This window comes from Geotrypetes seraphini, chromosome 1 (genome assembly GCF_902459505.1).
Source record: "Geotrypetes seraphini chromosome 1, aGeoSer1.1, whole genome shotgun sequence".
Classification (NCBI taxonomy): Eukaryota; Metazoa; Chordata; class Amphibia; order Gymnophiona; family Dermophiidae; genus Geotrypetes; species Geotrypetes seraphini.
The window spans coordinates 442,280,246-442,301,352 of NC_047084.1; the positions used below are offsets into that span (position 1 = coordinate 442,280,246).

General features: G+C 44.3%; 2 protein-coding genes across 10 annotated transcripts in view; one reads left to right on the plus strand and one right to left on the minus strand.

Moving 5' to 3' along the window:
• Nucleotides 1–3,704: 3,704 nt before the first annotated feature.
• On the minus strand, nt 3,705–9,212 carry SLC10A3 (solute carrier family 10 member 3). Of its 5 annotated transcripts, none has more exons than XM_033920061.1 (2): nt 9,176–9,212; nt 3,705–6,674 (listed from the first exon to the last, which is right to left on the minus strand). In XM_033920061.1, the coding sequence occupies exon 2, from the start codon at nt 6,424–6,426 to the stop codon at nt 5,113–5,115; it is 1,314 nt and encodes a 437-aa protein (XP_033775952.1). In that variant the 5' UTR covers nt 6,427–6,674; nt 9,176–9,212; the 3' UTR covers nt 3,705–5,112. The 5 variants fall into 5 exon arrangements, with proteins under 5 accessions (XP_033775952.1, XP_033775932.1, XP_033775943.1 ...); XM_033920041.1 differs by lacking the exon at nt 9,176–9,212 and adding an exon at nt 8,668–9,014; XM_033920052.1 differs by lacking the exon at nt 9,176–9,212 and adding an exon at nt 8,424–8,618.
• FAM3A (FAM3 metabolism regulating signaling molecule A) overlaps nt 9,212–21,107 on the plus strand; it is a 42,744-nt gene continuing 30,848 nt past the window's right edge. For 2 of the 5 annotated variants that reach the window (XM_033920128.1, XM_033920145.1), the window contains exons 1-3: nt 9,290–9,364; nt 10,777–10,863; nt 14,326–14,381. In XM_033920128.1, the coding sequence (XP_033776019.1) occupies nt 10,790–10,863; nt 14,326–14,381 (130 nt within the window). In that variant the 5' untranslated portion in view covers nt 9,290–9,364; nt 10,777–10,789. Of the gene's footprint in view, nt 9,365–10,776; nt 10,864–14,325; nt 14,382–21,107 lie in introns of all 5 variants that reach the window. The other 3 variants (XM_033920135.1, XM_033920164.1, XM_033920155.1) reach the window with 2 other exon arrangements.

Here is a 21,107-nt window from a genome sequence, read left to right on the forward strand (position 1 = left end):
AACTGGTGCAGGACTTACTGGACCTGAACTAACAATCTCACAGCCAGTCAGGTGTTGAGGCCCCTTCTGTTTTTTATCCTGGCACCAATAATACAGGACAGGCAGCAGGGGCTCACAGAACACAACGGACCTTGGCTAAGCTAAGCTAAGCAAAGCTTTTTCTGTTTCTTTATCCTAGCACCAACAGTTCAGGACAGGCAGAAGGGCCTCCAAGAACAAAACAGACCTTGGCAAAGCTAACTGCAGTTTGTTAAGAACAGACAGATGAATAAACACCACAGTACAAATCTCCAAGAACTGATCAGATACAGCTTCACTTTTCAAAGGAGGATGAAAACAGAAAGGGCATCTAAGCTTTGCAAGATATTTCACTAGTGGTACTGCCTCTCAAATACGAGTTAAAAATCATTCATACAAAACATATAAATATACCTGAAATCTGATTCATGTGTATGTAAGCGACTCTCTAAGAGGGAGAAAGCGTATGTTAAAGAATGACTGTGTTCCGACAGACACGGTGAGTTAGTTATTCTGTGTGTAAGAGAGACAGCTACTCAGTGTGTGTGTGTGTGAAAGTGAGAGAGGGTGATGGAGCAATAACTGCACGTGTGTGTGCGTGAGACAAAAGTGTGTTCCACTACCTTGTGAATGCTGCATACAGAATGCAGTGGTAGCACTCACCAGCTACTGACAAAAGCCTCAACATGACCACCTAAAAGTGGTCGGTCCATGCCAGCCACCATGGCAGTAGTACACATTTCAGGCTTTCCAATGGATCCTGATTCCCATTATTCCAGATTATCAAATGTGCCATGGCTGAATAGTTAGGGTTTGTATACACCACAGGTTCTCAACTCAATCCTCAGGCCACACCAAGCCAGTCTAGTTTTCAGGATGTGCATAAGATAAATTTGTATGCAGTGCCCATTGTAGACAAATCTTTCTCATAAGAACATAAGACTTGCTGCTGCTGGGTCAGACCAGTGGTCCATCGTGCCCAGCAGTCTGCTCACGCGGCGGCCCTTAGGTCAAAGACCAGTACTCTATTTGAATCTAGCCTTACCTGAGTATGTTCTGGTCCAGCGGGAACTTATCTAACCTTTTCTTGAATCCCTTAAGGGTGCTTTCCCCTATAACAGCCTCTGGAAGAGCATTCCAGATTTCTACCACTCTCTAGGTGAAGAACTTCCTTATATTTTTACGGAATCTATCCCCTTTTAATTTTAGCGAGTGCCCTCTCGTTCTCTTCACCTTGGAGAAGGTGAACAATCTCTCTTTCTCTACTAAGTCAATTCCCTTCAATATCTTCAATGTTTCGATCATGTTCCCTCTCAGTCTCCTCTTTTCAAGGGAGAAAAGGCCCAGTTTCTCTAGCCTCTTATTGTACGGCAACTCCTCCAGTTCCTTAACCATTTTTGTTGCTCTTCTCTGGACCCTTTCGAGTAGTACTATGTTCTTTTTCATGTACGGTGACCAGTGTTGGACGCAGTATTCGTACCAGGGCCTGGTACAGCATGATAACCTTCTCAGATCTGTTTGTGATCCCCTTCTTAATCATTCCTAGCATTCTGTTTGCCCTTTTCACCGCCACTGCACAGACGATTTCATTGACTTGTCTACAAGTACTCCCAAGTCTCTTTCCTGGGGGCTCTCTCCAAGTATAGCACCTAACATCCTGTATTCGTGCATATGATTTTTGTTACTGACATGCATCACCTTGCACTTATCCACGTTCAACCTCATTTGCCATTTCGCAGCCCGTTCCTCGAGTGTGTTTATGTTGGTATCCTGAAAATCTGACTGTCCTAGTGTCTCCCGAGGACTGGGTAGAGAAGATCTAGTCTATACATTAATGGGTACATTCTCAAAACTTTGCTGAAATGTAGGTACACGCAAGCTAAGCATGAATTCTAGTACAGCAGTGATATGCACAACTGCCCTTACAGAATACTAGTGTAAGTCTGCATTTACAAACAAAACTTTAGGCACAAGAACTTATGCCAGCTCAATGGCTTGCATAAATATTCACATCTAATTGTAAGCAGTTAGGTGCATAATTAAATGCTAGTATTCCATAACCCATGGGCCTGATTCTATATAGAGCGTCAAAACAATTGGCGCCAACTAGAACAACGCAGATCTAGAAAGTGAATGTGACTTTTATAAAATCATGCTTAGCACCAGTGCATCATACAATTTTTAGGTGCACCCATTCCATTTAGATGTTAAGTGTTGAATGTATCCAGAACTGTAATCGCCACTCCACCGCCTAGCAAAAACTTATAGCGGAGAGAATTACATGGCTGTTCATCCTTGGCCCATAAAATTATTTTTTATAACTTAATCTTTACTCATCTTATTTTGTTTATACATTATACTAGACTCAATAAGTTAGCCAATAATACTTGATAAAACTTTTCAGAAAACTTAGCTCAGTATTCATGACCCTGGAGGGAATAACCCGGCCTGCTTCGCACTGTTGTGCTTTATCAAGGGTCCCCCGCGGCCGCTATTGTCATCTGACTCATTCATTTACTTAAAGAGCAAGATTAAGTTATAAGAAATAATTGCATGGGCCAATGATGAAGAGCCATGTAATTCTCTCCGCTATAAGTTTTTGCTAGGTGGTGGAGTGGTGGGTCTGAGGCCAAAAAACAAATTAAATCTGTATATCCATAGAAACATAGAAGATGACGGCAGAAAAGGGCTACAGCCCATCAAGTCTGCCCACTGCTTACCCACCCCTGTCTATGCCCTAATGACCCAATTTCCTTATCCAGTACTTTATATTTAGTACCCATTCCATGTAGGCCAGCTAGAACCAGACCTAAATACCTGAGCCTAAGTTGTGCGTGGATCAGGCATATTCTATCTATAACAATGTGCATAACTTTTAGGAGCACCCACGACCCCTTTTCAAATTCGTGCACGGCAACTGGCACATACATTTTACAGAATCCTGCTTTTCAAGTTGTGCATGTAATTTTGAAATAGTGCCAACTAGCATCAATTAAGTTGTTAATTGCCAAATAGGCACTGATTAGGCCAATTAATCAAGTTCTATGCACAAATCGGCTCCAGCTACAGAATTTGGGGGCATATGGGCAGGTCATAGCATGTCAGTTACGCATGTCCCTCCCAGGACCATAACCTTCACTCCTTGAAGCTGCACACACTATGGAATTAAAGCACTCAAGTTACAGAATAGCAACTGAGGGCAGGTCTGTGCGTAAATGCTAATTGGTCTCCAACCCTAATGTAGTTATATATGAATAGAGTCAAATATCAAAAATAACAAAGCTATATATTAATTGCAAATTTGTATTGTTTTATAGTGTGTTTTGTATTGTTTTATAGTTTTATAATATAAAAGTCATGAGTAAATAAGACTAGTATGATGAGGAACCATTAGCGCACAATCACGAGTCCCTCCTTCAATGCTAGTGCTATTTTTAGATATTATTAGAATGTATCACTCCACAGTAACACAGTAGTGCATTACTGTGGAGTGATACATTGTAGCATTACTGTGTTACTATGGAGTGATACATTATAATAGTATCTAAATGTAGCACTAGCATTGAGGGAGGAACTTGTGCGGTGATGGTTCCTCATCATAGTAGTCTTATTTACTCATGACTTTTATGTTGGAGCACTGAGCACAACAAAAAAAAACCAATACAAAATTGCAATTAATTGGAGAGTGATAGTTTTGAATGCAGAATTTTTAGTAAAAGTTCCCCTTTTTTGAATGAGTACTACTAACTGCTAATTGGTGCCAATTACAACCTATCATTGCTCATTAACACCAATTATCAGCTCATTAAGGTACGCATGCAACTGACCGTATTCTATAAGGGGTGGGAAGCCATAATCTAAGGGCCACAACTCAGATTTTCAAGATTTCCACAATGAATATGCATGAGATTCATTTACATGAACTTCCATAAAAACATGGATCTCAGGCATATTCATGGTGGAGACCTCAACAACCCATTTGGGTTGTGACCCTTGAGGCCTGTGGTTGCCACCCCTGTTCTAAAAAAAATTAAACGCATAACTTACGGAACTAGGGGGCAAGTGCATGGATAACCAGTCCAAATGCATTCCGGTCAGTTACTGCTTGTTCTCAGACAGAACTGTGTATGCATGCTGTTGTGCATATTTTCTGCAGAGCAAGAACATGCTGAAGGACAATATACATACATATATATATATATGCATTTTGTTTTCAACTTGAGAATCACATGGAGAGGCAGTGTCTGTTTTTAGGTCATTTGTCAGCAACTCATATATCTGGCCTCCTCCTGTCTGGCTGTACCCTTCCTATACTGGCCTCCTTCTTATGTAAATTTGTCACCTTCCCTGGGCTTGGCCCTTTCTGTAAGTTTTAAATAACCTTCTAATTTTATAAGCCGGAGATAACATTGCTTAAAAATGGAAAGAAAATGTACCCTTATCTTCTCAGTGGCACAGCCTTTGAGGTGTATCTCCTACAGCTCTGTAACTCATGACCCAAGATGTCATAGAGCCATTGTCCAATCAGAAGCCTCCATTTCCCTGTACACAAGGCAGGCCTCACAGGCACAAGTGATATCACCATCTAAAACTGGGGGAGGGTTTAAAAGAGAATTCAACTGTTGCTACTTCAGTTCCAGAGGTGAGATCTCTATTTCTGCCTGAGTGGCTTTTGGAAAGAAGCCAGTATCACACTGCCAAGCTTCCTCTCCCAAAAGAAGATGGAACTCTGTGTACAGTGATAAGAAGGGTCTAAATGGCAGTAGTTAATCCAGTCACACACCCACAACAAACTGGAATAACACATATCATCCCAATACAGTCTCCCCTCCCACAGCAGAGAAATCAAATGAAAGTGTTCTGGTTTCCACCTGTTCTTTAATCCTTCTGTAATGCAGAAACACAGATTACACAAGGTGCCTGCTTGCATGCAGACTGTAAACATCTCCCATTACAGCTCCAACCCTGGTAACAATAGAAAATATATATAGAAAAATAATTTGGATCTCTGTTAGTGCATAGTGCTTTCTGGTTAGAGGCTTTTGGTTTTCAATAACTTACAAGAGGAGAGGGAGAAGAGGTTGGCCACCAGCCTCAGGGGCTGGACCATAGCCTCTTGTATAGCAAGTGCAGGATCACCAGCAGCAGCATCTCTGATGTGCTGCTCAGTGTCACAATGAAAGGTGCTTGGGAAGCAAAGTCTGCCTGTGCGCGCTGGAGGGAAAGCTGGAGCACTGCCAGTGCCAGGAGGCTGTTCTGCACCCCAATCTCAATACTGACTGTTCGGCGCTGAGGCTGTGGCAGCTGGAGGCAAGAGGCCAGCCCTAGCCCCAGCAAAAGCCCCATGAGTGGCACACTAACTCCTGCCAGCACTATAGAAGCCTGCACACCCCACAGGATGGCAGCCCCCATTCGGTAGGCCATGATGACCCCTCCCAAGATGAGCAAAAAACTGAAAGGCTTGATGAGGAGCAACAGTAGGCGGGACAGCCTGGGAAGGTGGCACTTAATGAGCATACCAGTGGAAATAGGCACAGCAATGAAAAGAAGAGTGACAAGAATCTTCAGGAAGGGTACATGCAGTGTCTGGTGCACCTGTAGCAGATGGCTATACAGGGCACAAGACAGAGGCATCAGGACTGTGGCTGCCAGCGTAGAGATCAGTGTCATAGAGATGGCTAACGTCACATCCCCCCCCAGCAATAGGCTGTATAGGTAGCCCCCACCTCCACCTGGAGAAGAGCAGCTGATGATCAGCCCTAGTGCCAGAGCGCGGGGCAGAGAGAGAAGCAAAGATAACAGGTACCCATAGAACGGCATCACCACAAACTGCCCCAGCACACCCAGCAGCAGAGGCTGTGGCTGCTTCGGTAGAGCCCGCAGCACTTCTAGCTCCACTTTGCAACCAAATGCACACTTGTTAATGAAGATGAGGGGCAGGAGGACATAGAGCAGGGGGTTCTCTGAGAAGTGCCCAAGCCCCAGGTAGTTCTCATTTTCTTCCACAGGAGACACTCTGATGCGGAAATCCTTCCTCTCTTCTAACAATACAAGCTGCGCTTCCTGTGTGTCCCATAGCTGGATAAGGAGCTGGGCCAGGCCAGCTGAGCCCGAACGGATAGCCACAATGTAATTACCAAAGCTTTCTCTGCTCCTGCTCACATTCTCCACAAGCAGCACGTCAGTGTCCAGGGAGCTGACAAGCAATGCAGGCTGTGGCCCAGTTGGCTGTTCTCTGTACCAGCTGTTGACAATGATCACACCTTTACTCTTCTCAGGAAACTCAAACTCCACAGCAGAGCCATCCCCAATCTGCAAGTAGCTGTTGCTACTGGCATTCAAGACAAAGGAGGGCTTGGCCTGAACCTTCCACAGCGTGGCTATAAAAAGCAGAGCCTGGAAGGCCATTCTACAATCCTGCCAAAGTAGTGTGTACAGATACACACAGATCAGGGCATACTTTCACCCTTTCTTCTTGCTTGGGTTCCTACGACCCCTTCCACTCTCAGTCACCAAGCCAAAGGCAGATTAGTGTCAGATCTCCTGCTGATCACGGATTAGTTGTTGCATCAAGGCACTGGCACACCCCACCCCATGACTTCTCTTTCACAGCCAGGAACTTTGTGTGATTTGCAGCAGGACTTCTTGGGGAAAGCCTGAAATACAAAACAGCAGAAAAAAAGAGTGAGAGGACAAGACCAATCATTCTACAACCCTCAATGCTAGCCAATACATAATTATGTATCATAAAATACATTCTTAAATTATAAATGATTGTTAAATATGATGGAAACTAACAAAATGAAAACTAAGAGGCTACAGGAGCAAGACACAGTGCAATAGCAGACCTGTGCAAAAAGGAGAATCTCCTGCAACTGCAACAGAACCCAACACAAACACAGGCCCAGGGGACAGTTTTCCCAAATGGGTTAGTTTTCCACATACCATGACAGGAATGAATCTCACTCCTTAGCCAAGGCATGCGGAGTGTGATCAACTTTAGGGCTAACACTCCTTTACAACTTGCATTGGGCCAAAGAGAGCTTCCCTCTAGAGTTCATAAGATGTGCATGGAAATTATTTTTGATCAAACCTGTGTAACACCAAAACTAAGGGGGAAATATTTATGTATCTGTGTTCCAATAGATGACTAAGCTAAATGGTTGCTGATGGGTAAGAAAGGAATAAAAGACATGAAAAGGATCTCTCCTTGTGAGTTGTTTTTTTGGATCTTTTCCAGATAAGCCCCGCCACTAATGGAAAAAGCGCATGCGCTGATAGTTAAGCCCCGCCACCTTTTGCCAGCGCACGCAAGCTTAACCAGTGAAGTTCTCAGCACAACGCCCCCACAACGCGGTGCGATATGTATAAAGTAAAGTGGGGGGTTGCCCCCCCCCCCGTCGGAGCACCCAAAAAAGATTATAAAAAAGAGGATATGAAACTTAACATTATCAAAAAAGAGGATATGAAACTTAACATTATAAAAAATAGGATAAACTGTCGGTTATTTTTTTAAGGGCTCCGACGGGGGGGGGGGGGGGCGGGGGGGATACAGATCGTGCCACTTTTTTATAATCTTTTTTGGGTGGCGGGGGTTAACTTTTTGGCAGGGCTTATCTGGAAAAGATCCGTTTTTTTTAACAGGATACCTGTGCTGTCTTGATGGGTTGTTTGTTTGGTTTCTTTTTTTTAATCAATCACTAAAATCTGCTTGGCAGACAACACACCACGGGATAACACTTAACCCCATAACCGTACTATTTGTTTATATTATCCTGCTATTGACTCGTATTGTGCACGTTGCTTTGTAACCCATGCTGGGTTCTTTTGGGAGGACTGAATTTAAAAAAAAAAATCGAATAAATAAATAAATGTCAGCAGAGCAGCCTACATGCTCCCTGCCACACGGAATGGCTGAACTAGTGCCGTTTTATCCCCCCCCCTCCTCTTCCCCATTACATCTATGAGCTCGTAGCTCCAGTTCATCTTTAAATCAATACAACACAAAAGTACAAAATCAAACAAATCGGAATGACAGATTCTTAGGGACAACGGGGCAAACCCCAAGCCCCGACCACGTCTCGGCGGACGCGCACCGGTTAAGCGAGCGCTAGCCGTACTTTGTGGATCTGCGGCTGTCAGTCGGAAACAGGACAAAACCCAGAAGCGGTGACGGACGGCAGCTGTCAACCGCTGCCCATCCTCCCCGCCTTCCCGTCACCCTAACGACCCTCCTTACCGCCCTCTCAGACGCCGCGCCTGTCATCTGCTACTTCACTTTCTCCATCTCCATCATTCCGGCTTTTACAGCGAGTGAGGCTGGGAGGTTTGCTTTTTTTATTTGTGTTTTTTTTTTTTTTTTTGGGGGGAGGGGGGAGGGTTTTGATTAGGAAGAAACACCCTACCGGCGCCCGCACGTCCGCCTCTCTGTCGCCGAGGGCTCTGGGAAGCGTAGTTTTGCAAACAAACCGTGTATTAAAAGCCAGACTTCCTGCTAACGGGGAAGCTGGGAGTTGTAGTTAACCTAGAGTCACCCACTTCCGGTTACCAGTTACAGCGGGGGAAGAAAGTCCAGCAGTAGAGTTTGCTTTTTTATTTGGGGTTTTTTTTTGGAGGGGGGAGGATGTTGATTAGGAAGAAACACCCTACCGGCACCCGCACGTCCGCCTCTCTGTCGCCGAGGGCTCAGGGAAGCGTAGTTTTGCAAAAAGCAAACCGTGTATTTCCGTAAAAGACAGACTTCCTGCTAACGGGGAAGCTGGGAGTTGTAGTCAACCTAGAGTCACCCACTTCCGGTTACCAGTTACAGCGGGGGAAGAAAGTCCAGCAATGAGAGTTTGCTTTTTTATTTGGGGGTTTTTTTTTGGAGGGGGGAGGATGTTGATTAGGAAGAAACACCCTACCGGCACCCGCACGTCCGCCTCTCTGTCGCCGAGGGCTCAGGGAAGCGTAGTTTTGCAAAAAGCAAACCGTGTATTTCCGTAAAAGACAGACTTCCTGCTAACGGGGAAGCTGGGAGTTGTAGTCAACCTAGAGTCACCCACTTCCGGTTACCAGTTACAGCGGGGGAAGAAAGTCCAGCAATGAGAGTTTGCTTTTTTATTTGGGGGTTTTTTTTTGGAGGGGGGAGGATGTTGATTAGGAAGAAACACCCTACCGGCACCCGCACGTCCGCCTCTCTGTCGCCGAGGGCTCAGGGAAGCGTAGTTTTGCAAAAAGCAAACCGTGTATTTCCGTAAAAGACAGACTTCCTGCTAACGGGGAAGCTGGGAGTTGTAGTCAACCTAGAGTCACCCACTTCCGGTTACCAGTTACAGCGGGGGAAGAAAGTCCAGCAGTGAGAGAGGTGAGAAATCTGTCCCCTTTTTTTGTGTGAGGCATGTTACCAATCTATCTTTGTTTTGCTAGTTATCAAACTCGGTGCCAATCACCGTGTTATTGCACCTCCTTCTTCAGTAAAGATTGTTGCCTTTTGTATTATGAAACCCTTAGCCTAGGGTTACCATATTCCAGAAAAAGAAGGACGGGTTGAGAGATATCCTGGTTTTACTTCCATTGAAAACAACAGTAAAACCCGGATGTCTCAATCCGGCCTCCTTTCTCTGGAATCATGTGGTAACCCTACTTTAGGCTGGAGTTATTGCCGCTGTGCAAGAAAAGCTCAAAACTTGAATTTTGTTTCTCCACCTGTTAAAGGATGTAAATTTAAAAGACATTATCAACATCTCTTCTCTTCTTTTATCAGGCAGCATTATGAGGTAAAGATATGAAACAATTGCTCATGCTTGCGAATACTTATGAGAATTTAGGAGACACCTAAAAACATATTTGTTCCTAAAGTACTTAGGCAGCTACACTGAACAATCTTTCCCCACAATAACTGACCACTAAATCTTAACTCTGTTAGTACTACTCAATCTGTAACTTTTTAATCATTGTAAACTCCATAGAACTTCAAGGTCCTGCAGTATATAAACCGTTATTATTATTTATTATTCAAAGTCATATCCGAGATGGGTTGTGATATACTATCACACCATAGAATCTATATATCATTAATCTTGAAGATTGATGTGGCAGGGATGAATAGCGACACACTGCTACTGTGGCCCACATATTTCAGGTTTATTTTTGGATATAAATTTTATTTATTTGAAGCTAAACATACAATAAAAATTAACTAAAAGTTCAGATAGGTGTCATCAAGCAAAGCAATAGTCTCAAAACTAGGCTAAACATTGGAGCCAACTTTTCAAAATGATTAGGATGGAAATTACCCTTCCCTGGAAACTGTTGAGTAATTTGCTCAATATACTGGGGCTGCTCAAGCACCCACAGAGCTGGCTGCTATGATGTTATATACACGACAATAGAGAGAAAAATATAAACCCCTAAGATGGTTGTATTTTAGCAGCATTAGTATTCAAAACATGATGCGATCTCAGTAAGTAGTCTTATATAAATCCCTGTGCGTTACTATTCAAGTGCTGTGCCTTGCTCTGCCAGGCGCTGCACTCTGTTCCCTCTCTCTCCCTGCTTTGCCAGGCTCTACATCCAGCCTCCTCACTCCCTCCCTCCTCTGTCCTATCAGTCTGCACCCAGCCCCCCTCTCTCCCTGCCAGGTTCTGTACCCTATCCCCCTTCCCTCCATCTAGCCAGAGAGTCTGGAGTTCTGGGTGACTTTAAGGATAGTTTTCTGGTTTGGTCCTGGAAGAATCATTCTTGGATTGAGTTACTGTAGCCTCTTTCCTTTTGCAGACTCTGACAGTGGATGAATGGAGTGCTATGTTTAAAAATGTTTTTGCAATCCTGTCCTGGCAGAGGAGCATCTACTACTGTTTATTTGTAAGTCCTCTGAAATTGTGACATAAGTTCCCACTAACTGAAAGCTAGTGGGAACTGAGAGCAAACTGAAAGCAAACAGAGCAAACTGAAAAGCTTTTGGACTTTAATGTAGGACAGGATGTCCAAAGACCAGTTGAACAATTTACTCTTTAGGATGATTTACTTAGTGCCTTATTATTTACGCATCTGATTCTAATTAATTGAATTGAGGATAGTAAGGCATCCTACTGCTGTCTAACCAGCCAATCGGGACACAAGTTTTCTAAAAAAAAAAAAACAACGCGAGGCAGGCTACCTACCCTGTAGCATCTGTCGTGGTTGAGGGAGACGTGTAGAGACGCTTAAGCTCGCCCAAGGCTGGGCATGGTTTTTCCCCAAAATGGTCTTAGGTGAGCTTAGGCAGCCTTAAGAGTCTCCCTAGGGCCGTGATAGCCGCCTGAAATGTAGGCCATGCTGGCCTACATTTTAAACAGAAGTGGGGAAGGGAGGAAGGGGGGCTGAGCCTGGTAGGGGGTGAGGGAGGTGCTATGCCCAGAGTTTGGCAGAGCACTTGAATATTAACCTCCTGGTTTATATTCGAGTCAACCTTTTTTTGGGAGAGAAAGGTTACCTTGGTTTATATTCAAGTATATACAGTATATAGAAGCATATATCGGCTAATTTTAGTCATAGTATTTTTGGAAAGAGTGAACAAGGGATTCACATCTACCCTTTCCACTCCATTCTGTATTTTATAGACTTCTATTATATCAGCCCTGAGCCATCTCTTCTCCAAGTTAAAGAGCCCTAGCCGATTTAGCCTATCCTCATAGGGAAGTTATCCCATTCCTTTTATTATTTTCATCACCCTTCTCTGTACCTTTTCTAATTCTGCTATATCTTTTTTGAGATATGGTGACCAGAACTGCACACAGTTTTTGAGGTGCAGCCGTACCATAGAGCGATACAATGGCATTATAACACTTTCATCTTTGTTTTTCATTCCTTTCCTGATAATTCCTAACATTGTATTTGCTTTCTTAGTTGCCACTGCACGTTGAGCTGAGGGTATCAACGTATCCTCAGTGTTGACACCTAGATCCTTTTCCTGGGCAGTGGCTCCTAACGTACTGTAGAAGCATTATGTAGCTTTAATTCTGGTTCTTGTTTCCCACATTCATCACTTTGCACTTGCTCACCTTAAATGTCATCTGCTATTTTGATGCCCAGTCTCTCAGACTTGCAAGGTCCTCTTGCAATTTTTCACAATCCTCTTACGATTTAACAATTGTGTGTCATCAGCAAATTTATTATCTCACTAGTTATTCCCATCACTAGATCATTGATAAATGTTAAAAAGCAGCGGTCCCAGCACAGACCCTTGGGGAATCCCACTATTTACCCTTCTCCGTTCAGAATATTGATCTTTTAAACCTACTATTTTCTGTCTTTCAACCAGTTTTTAATCCATAATAGGACATTAACCTCCTATCCCATGACTTTCTAATTTTCTCTGAAGTCTTTCATGAGGTTCTTTGTCAGATGCCTTTTGAAAATCCAAATACACGATATCAACCAGCTCCTCGTTATCCACATGTTCATTCACCCTTTTAAAGAAATGCAGTAGATTGGTGAGGCAAGATTTCCTTTGACTAAATTCATGTTGACTTTCTCTCATTAATCCATGCTTATGTATATGTTCTGTCATTTTGTTCTTTATAATAGTCTCTACTATTTTGCCCAGCACCGACTTCAGATTCACCGGTCTATAATTTCCCAGATCACCTTTGGAACCCATTTTAAAAATCGGCATCATAAAGTATCATAAAGATTATTGGGTACATTTTTAATGCTTTTATTTTGTGCTTGTTTTTCCATGAATTGCAAATCATCTGTTCCTAAGGGTTAATCACATCCTGATCAAAAGGTGTCATGGTAACAAATTTCCCTCTTGTCCTCTTTATTGGGATTACCTACTATAAATTAAGGGATGATCTTGAGGTGAGAGAAAAGGCTAAACAAAGCTAGGAAAAAGTCTGTTTTAGCTAGGTACTTGGGACCTGGGTTGGCCACTTTTGGAAACAGGTTGCTGGATTTGATGGACCCAGTATGGCAATTCTTATGTTATGTTCTTATGACCCTTTAAGGTATATTTTTATCAATAACCCCACAATCTCTGTTCTGCACCAGGCCTTAAGTACTAAATTTCCCGACAAAACAATGTTCATGCACCACCGAGGCATTGCCTGCTCTTAGCAGTCTCTCAAGAGGATATCATATATAATAAAATGGTAAGCGCGCATGCGCACTCTAAAGTCGTGTTCCCTGATCCGTCGCGATGACAAGAGTGCGCATGCGCGCTTACCATGCTTCAGGCTTACCATCGCCCCAGCCAGCCGCCAATCGCCTCCTCGAGCGAAGTGAGGAGCTGGCCAGGGCGACACAAGGTCCATGCCCGAACCCGGCAATGTCTTCTGCCGTTGCTGCTCCGCGCAACCCCGGCTTCCCCACCATCCCGCGAGCCCCGGCCTCGGCACTGAGTGCGCATGCGCGCTAAGGCAAAGGCGGTGCGGAGCGGCGGCTGCCGGGAGGAGGCCGCGGTGGCTTGAGGCGCCTACAGGCCGCCGCGGCCCTTCCCGGTCAAGGCATAATCTATAAATAGATTTAAAGGTATTTACTTTTACGTGTCTATGGTTTGCTTGGTGGGAATTGGTAATCAAGGTATTACATAATGAATCACATTGCTCAACCGAGTGATGGTAAGACATGGATGATATTTCTAGCTACTTTCATTCTCACATTACATCAAATGGTGCACAACTGCAGACTCAGTATGGGATGAGCTTGGGGGGCAGAATTCGTAGCACAGCCAATGTAGTGTGGTACTGAGCCACTCACCTACCTATGAAGAAACAGTTTTCACGGGTGGCTTTAGTATTTTGGCTCATAGACCTTCTGATATTTTGATTTCCAAATGAGAGTGACTTGGTGATCAGGGCCAGCTCCACCACCAGGCAAGGCAATAAAATGTGTGTGTGCTACTGGATAAGGGGAGCAGAGAAAGGGTGGTGGAGGACACAGGGGAGATAAAAGGAAGGGAGAATGGACAGGGGGAGCAGGCAAGGGGTGGTGGTGGACAGCCAAGGAAAAAAAAAGACAAAAATAAAGAAAGACAGAAATACAGAAAGCGGCTAAGGAGAGAGAGAGAGAGAAAAAAATAAAGACAGACACACACACATATATTCTAGCACCCGTTAATGTAACGGGCTATAAGACTAGTAAATTATAATCTGATTAATGGTTTGTTATATAAGAATGACAGGGTGGGGATCAGTACTAAATAAAGTCCTAGGCAGCTAGAAAAAAATTTAATCTTATGAGTTATATCCTTTCATGCTTTCCTAGTTACACTTGGAACTCGAGCTAGTTGCCTATTTTCAGCATTTATATGACACTATAATTCTTTTTTTTTTTTCTTCTCAGAGGCAGCCACCATTCCCATGCATTAAACTCCAGAGTCAACATCATGAGGTTAGCAGGTAAACGATCTCTTCACACCGTATTCTCAGCTGACAGGCAGAGAAGTTAAGCGTCTGTTCCCCTTTTGGGCAGGAAGGTTATGGGTGTTTATAAGGGTAGAATCTTGGTCACAAGGATGTAAGTTGGAGAATGGAAACTTCATTCTGGGATTCAGATAACAACAAGTCCAGCTCATTGCAGGTGTCATTGCCTGAATTAAGTGCTTTAACTTTCTGATATCCTGTTTCCTTGAATGGCAATGCTTGTATCTTACTGAAAGTGATGCCTGTATTTCACCTTTGTTGTAACTGTGATGCTTCTCTCTCACCTGGTGTCACTTTACCTGTATCGCACCACTAATTGTCACAGTGCCTTTACATCTTGATAATCCCCAATGCACGGGAAGACAACTTTTTTAAAAACAGGGCTGCATGAATGTCAGTACTACACCTATCAGGTCGTAACATTACATAATGTTGGAACAATTTTTTTTATTAAATCCAAAGCAATAAGAATAATCAGACAAGAAACACACATCATAGCAAACAACCTTCTCTCCTCCCCTAAAAAATACCAAAAGTAAGAGGAAACAGAGCCTTGACTCTTATAGCCATCATTTCCTAGATCCTGAGACGAAATGTTCCCCCATGCCATCCAGTGTCCTTCCTACTCTAAATTCCTCTTTTATCCATCCACCCACCCACTACTCTCCACTGGAATGATTACAAGAAGAACCGTTGTTGTATACCTCTGATTACAATTGTAAGTCGTTAATGACTGAGCTCCACATATGCAGAGATAGAATTTATAAAAAAGGTTCCCAAATTATCCAAAACTATTTCTTATTTTTAAAAGTGAGACCAGCATCCTGCGCCTCCCACACCATTAAAGCATGAAGTGCATTTCCCTATTGCCAAATAGTGGATGGATGAGTTAAAGTTCAATTCTACATGATGCATCCTCCCTCCCAATTACACTAGCCTTATGAAAAAGAAAAGGTTCTCTCTTGGATAAGAAGCCACAGTGTTCAAGGGACCCTAACAATAACCTCATGGGAGGACAATAGTAACATAGTAACATAGTAGATGACGGCAGATAAAGACCCGAATGGTCCATCCAGTCTGCCCAACCTGATTCAATTTAAATTTTTTTTATTTTATTTTATTTTTTTAAATTTTTCTTCTTAGCTATTTCTGGGCAAGAATCCATAGCTTTACCCGGTACTGTGCTTGGGTTCCAACTGCCAAAATCTCTGTTAAGACTTACTCCAGCCCATCTACACCCTCCCAGCCATTGAAGACCTCCCCTGCCCATCCTCCACCAAACGGCCATACACAGACACAGACCGTGCAAGTCTGCCCAGTAACTGGCCTAGTTGAATATTTAATATTATTTTCTGATTCTAAATCTTCTGTGTTCATCCCACGCTTCTTTGAACTCAGTCACAGTTTTACTCTCCACCACCTCTCTCGGGAGCGCATTCCAGGCATCCACCACCCTCTCCGTAAAGTAGAATTTCCTAACATTGTTCTTGAATCTACCACCCCTCAACCTCAAATTATGTCCTCTGGTTTTACCATTTTCCTTTCTATGGAAAATATTTTGTTCTACGTTAATACCCTTCAAGTATTTGAACGTCTGAATCATATCTCCCCTGTCTCTCCTTTCCTCTAGGGTATACATATTCAGGGCTTCCAGTCTCTCCTCATACGTCTTCTGGCGCAAACCTCCTATCATTTTCGTCGCCCTCCTCTGGACCGCCTCAAGTCTTCTTACGTCTTTCGCTAGATACGGTCTCCAAAACTGAACACAATACTCCAAGTGGGGCCTCACCAATGACCTGTAAAGGGGCATCAACACCTTCTTCCTTCTACTGACCACGCCTCTCTTTATACAGCCCAGCATCCTTCTGGCAGCAGCCACTGCCTTGTCACACTGTTTTTTCGCCTTTAGATCTTCGGACACTATCACCCCAAGGTCCCTCTCCCCGTCCGTGCATATCAGCTTCTCTCCTCCCAGCATATACGGTTCCTTCCTATTATTAATCCCCAAATGCATTACTCTGCATTTCTTTGCATTGAATTTTAGTTGCCAGGCATTAGACCATTCCTCTAACTTTTGCAGATCCTTTTTCATATTTTCCACTCCCTCTTCGGTGTCTACTCTGTTACAAATCTTGGTATCATCTGCAAAAAGGCACACTTTTCCTTCTAACCCTTCAGCAATGTCACTCACATACATATTGAACAGGATTGGCCCCAGCACCGAACCCTGAGGGACTCCACTAGTCACCTTTCCTTCCTTCGAGCGACTTCCATTAACCACCACCCTCTGGCGTCTGTCCGACAGCCAGTTTCTGACCCAGTTCACCACTTTGGGTCCTAACTTCAGCCCTTCAAGTTTGTTCAAAAGCCTCCTATGAGGAACTGTATCAAAGGCTTTGCTGAAATCCAAGTAAATTACATCTAGCATATGTCCTCAATCCAGCTCTCTGGTCACCCAATCAAAAAATTTAATCAGGTTCGTTTGGCACGATTTACCTTTTGTAAAGCCATGTTGCCTCGGATCCTGTAACCCATTAGATTCAAGGAAATACACTATCCTTTCTTTCAGCAACACTTCCATTATTTTTCCAATAACTGAAGTGAGGCTCACCGGCCTGCTAAAGACTTATGAAGTATGTTACTCAAAAAACTGAACAGCTGACATCAGAACTGTTGTTTAGAGCACAAAAGAGCATGTGACAAAGAATTATCATCTGATGAATATTTAACACAAAGTGAAGAATTCACATTCAGCATAATGCACTACTTTGGGTGAGAAATAAGCTCTTTTCAGTATACGAAAGTGACTTTCCTTATAAAAAGCTCTATGTACCACTAGTGAGTTGTTGTCAACCTTATACCAAATACCAAACTCAAGATTCTTTTTATTTACAGTCTAGGCTCAAAATACTTTTTGGATACAAGAGCAACCAATGATCTGTGTAAAACAAAAAGAGATTATATACTTACCTTGATAAGCTCTTTTTCAGTAAATAGGTGAGACATTCTAGACAGATGGTTATTTCTCTATAGCCGCATGCTACTGCAGAAGGAATCCACTCCGGATTTTTCACTCTGCCTCTGCTGTACTTCACTGAGTGCTCTGCTTTACCTATAGTTAGTATCCAAGCACTGAGAGCCACTTAATACATGTGAAGTTCAGGCACCTATAACTACAGGCATAAACCAACAGTTCTGCTCGAGAAGTAACTCAACAGTAATGTTAACCACCAACACAGGCTGCAAAGAAGCTCAGAAACTGCTCCCATATAAACTGAAACATATATACCAAGTCTTCCCTGCCCCAAAGGGCTGATGGGCATCCAAGAATCAGCTTGGAGAAGCATACACAGACTAAAACAATAGACAGGTGCAGTAAAGACTGGGCAGGGGGGGGTCAGGAATGTCTCACCTATCTGCTGGAAAAGAGCTTACCAGGGTAAGTACATAATCTTTTTTTCCAGTGCAATAGGTGAGACATTCTAGATAGATAGGACAAACAAAAACAGTCCCCAAAGAGCCAAGGTGGGCTTGCTGCGCCGACCCTGAAGACCAAGGACCCAAAGACAAGAGTCCTGTCCTGCCGCCACACCCATCTTTGTAAAACTTGGCAATCATTTGAAAAGAAGACCACATTGACACCCTGCAAATCTCCTCCCAGGAGACAGCTCAAGCTGCGACCCACGAAGAAGCCACACTCGTTTCCCAGAAAGAGTGTAAGCTGACGAAATGGCTCTATGGATACATCTGGAAATTGTGGCCTTAGAAGTGGGAGCACCCCTCTTAACTGAATGAGTTGGCACAAACAAATGGTTATGAGAGACTAAACTCTTTAATGACCTCCAGATAATGCAGAAGAACTCTGTGCACATCCATTTACTTTAGCAGTTGACCATGCATCCTGGAACCAGTAGGCTGATTAACATGGAAAGCCGAAACCACCGTCAGCAGAAAAGAAGGAACTGTCTGAAGGGAAACCCCAGTCTGCAAAATCCGGAGGAATAGTTCTCTGCAAGACAGAGCTTGTAGGTCTGACACACATTGCACCGAAGTAATGGCAATCAGAAAAATGGACTTGAGCGTCAAGTCCCGAAGGGAAGCATCTTGAAGGGGCTCAAGAGGAGCCTTGGCAAGGCTAGACAGTGCCAGGTTAAGGTCCCAGGAAGGGAAAAGGAGCTTAACTTACAGTCTGATGTGAAGAGCCCCCTTCAGAAATCTAGCGATATCAAGATGTGATGCCAACGAGGATTGATGCTCCCAGGATCTAGAACAAGAGAGCCCAGCCACCTGGACCAGAAGAGAAGCCACATTGAGGCTGTTATCCAAACAGCCTGAAGAAAGGTAAGAATCAGTGAGATCGGAGCTGAATAAGGGTCCACCAGGTTCTGGACACACCAATGTTGGAAGGCCTTCCATGCCTTAGCATAAGCTGAAACCATAGAAGACTTCTTAGACTTTAGAAGAGTATCAATGACCATAGCAGAAAATCCCTTGGGCTCCAAGGCTGTGCACTCAAGAGCCATGCCATAAGAGCAGACTGACCCAGATCTTCCATGGACATTGGATTCAGTGGAAGGAGATCTGGATAGGCAGTTAGCTGAAGGCCACAACTCCTGCATAGAAGTGTCAGATCTGTGGACCACGGCATGTAAAGCCAATCTGGAGCCACTAGAATGAAGCAGCCCAGATGGGCCATGATCTGTCAAATGACCCAGCCGAACAGCGCCCAAGGGAGAAAGACATATAAGAGAATCTCCTGCGGTCACGGCTTCACCAGAATGTCAAGCCCCTCACTTACGGTTCCGGATCTTCAACTAAAGAAGAGATCCGCTTTCCTGAGTCTTGCCATGGCCATGAGGTCAAAGCGGGCCCGACCTCAGCACCACACTATTGCTCTGAACATTGCTGTGGACAGGGCCTACTCGCCCAGATCCAGAATCTGGCTGCTGAACAAGTCTGCTTAAACATTGACTACTCCCTCCATATACACTGCCATCAGCGCTAGGAGGTGACATTCCGCCCAAAGGAAAAGAAGGCGGGCTTCCTGAACTAGAGGAGTGCTCTTGGTTCCTCCCTGGGGATTGATGCAGGCTACCACTATTGCATTGTTGAAGACTCTGACTGCTTGGCTTTCCAGATTCTTCTACAATCTCATCAGAGCTAGCCAAATGGCTCTAAACTAGAAATTGACAGAGACAAATTTTTCCCCATCCCTGCAGTAACTCATTTTCATGTCCCATCCTGGTGAGTTCTTTTCCTGTCCCTGCCCCATTCCTACAAGCTCCGTCCTTACCTGAACAAGCCTCAAACACTTTAAAATCATAAGTGTTTGAGGTTTGTGCAGTTAAGGCAGAGCTTACAGGAATGGGACAGGGACAGCGACAAAACTCATGAGGATGGGACGGGAAAATTGATTTCCTGCAGGGACGGGGATAAATTTATCCCCATGTCATTTTCTATTCTATGCTCCAACCAGTTGATTTTCCATTCTCACTGAGAAGGCGTCTGACTCCCCTGAACAGGAGAACAATTGCAATGGGCTCCCCAGCTCTGAAAGCTGTCATCATCAAGATCCAGGAAGCATTGCGGAGCGATTGCTGGAGAAGCCACCAGTTCGTGCTTGCTTGGGCTGCCAGTCCAAGATAGACAGGCCTGCAAGGCATCCTTGTGCAGAGCCTCATGAGAGAGCAAAGCATAGTGAAGAGGACGCATGGAACCACATCCAGCATGGCAACTATCGATCCCAGAACTTGAAGATAATCCAATACTGATGGAGTTGGCCGCTCTAGAAGGGAAGAAACTGGGCACACAGTTTCTGCTTGTGGGCTTTTGGTAGATAGGTGTGACCCGTAGCCATGTTGAACGGAACTCCCAGGTATTCCAGCGACTGCGTGAGCATCAGATGTTTCTTCCTGAAATTGACAATCCAGCCCAGGTGCTCCATCACCTGGAGCACCTGCTCCACTATGTGCCGTTCCTCAGCCAACGAGGGAGCTCTGATTAGCCAGATGTCCAAGGAAGGGTGAACCTGGAGACCCATCTTTCGCAAGTAGGCCGCCGCGACCACAATCACTTTGGTGACGGTCCAGGGTGCTGTCACCAGCCCAAAAGGCAGAGCCGAGAAGTGGTGATGCTGGTCCAGAACAGAAAACCACAAAAATGTTGCGGTAGACCAGAAAAATGTGCAAATACGCCTCCATGAGACCCAGAGAGGCAAGAAACTTTCCTGGGCCACTGCTGCAATGACTGAACACATGGCTTCCATTTGAAAGCGTGGAACCTTAAGAGCCACATTCACATGCTGAAGATCCAGAATAGGTCTCCAGTCTTCTGAGCCTTTGGCACGAAAAAGTCTATAGAGTATCTGTCTGAGCCCAAGAGTTCAGGTAGCACCGGCTCTATAGTTTGAATATCCAGCAAGCACTGAACAGTGGCTTGAACCTTGAAGGCTATGTCTGGGCGAATTGTAGATGAGTCCACAAACCAATCCGGCAGAGGCCAGGCAAATTCCAGCCTGTAGCCCGACCGAATAATGTCCAAGATCCATTGGCCAGACGTAATGCACATCCAGGTGGAAAGAAATGCTGAGAGCCAGCTTCCTATCTGAATAGGGGCATCCCTCGACCTTGTGTCATTGTGCCTCTTTGGAAGAATGTGCAGAATGGGAGGTGGAAAGCTGGAAACGCCTGTAGCCAGTATACC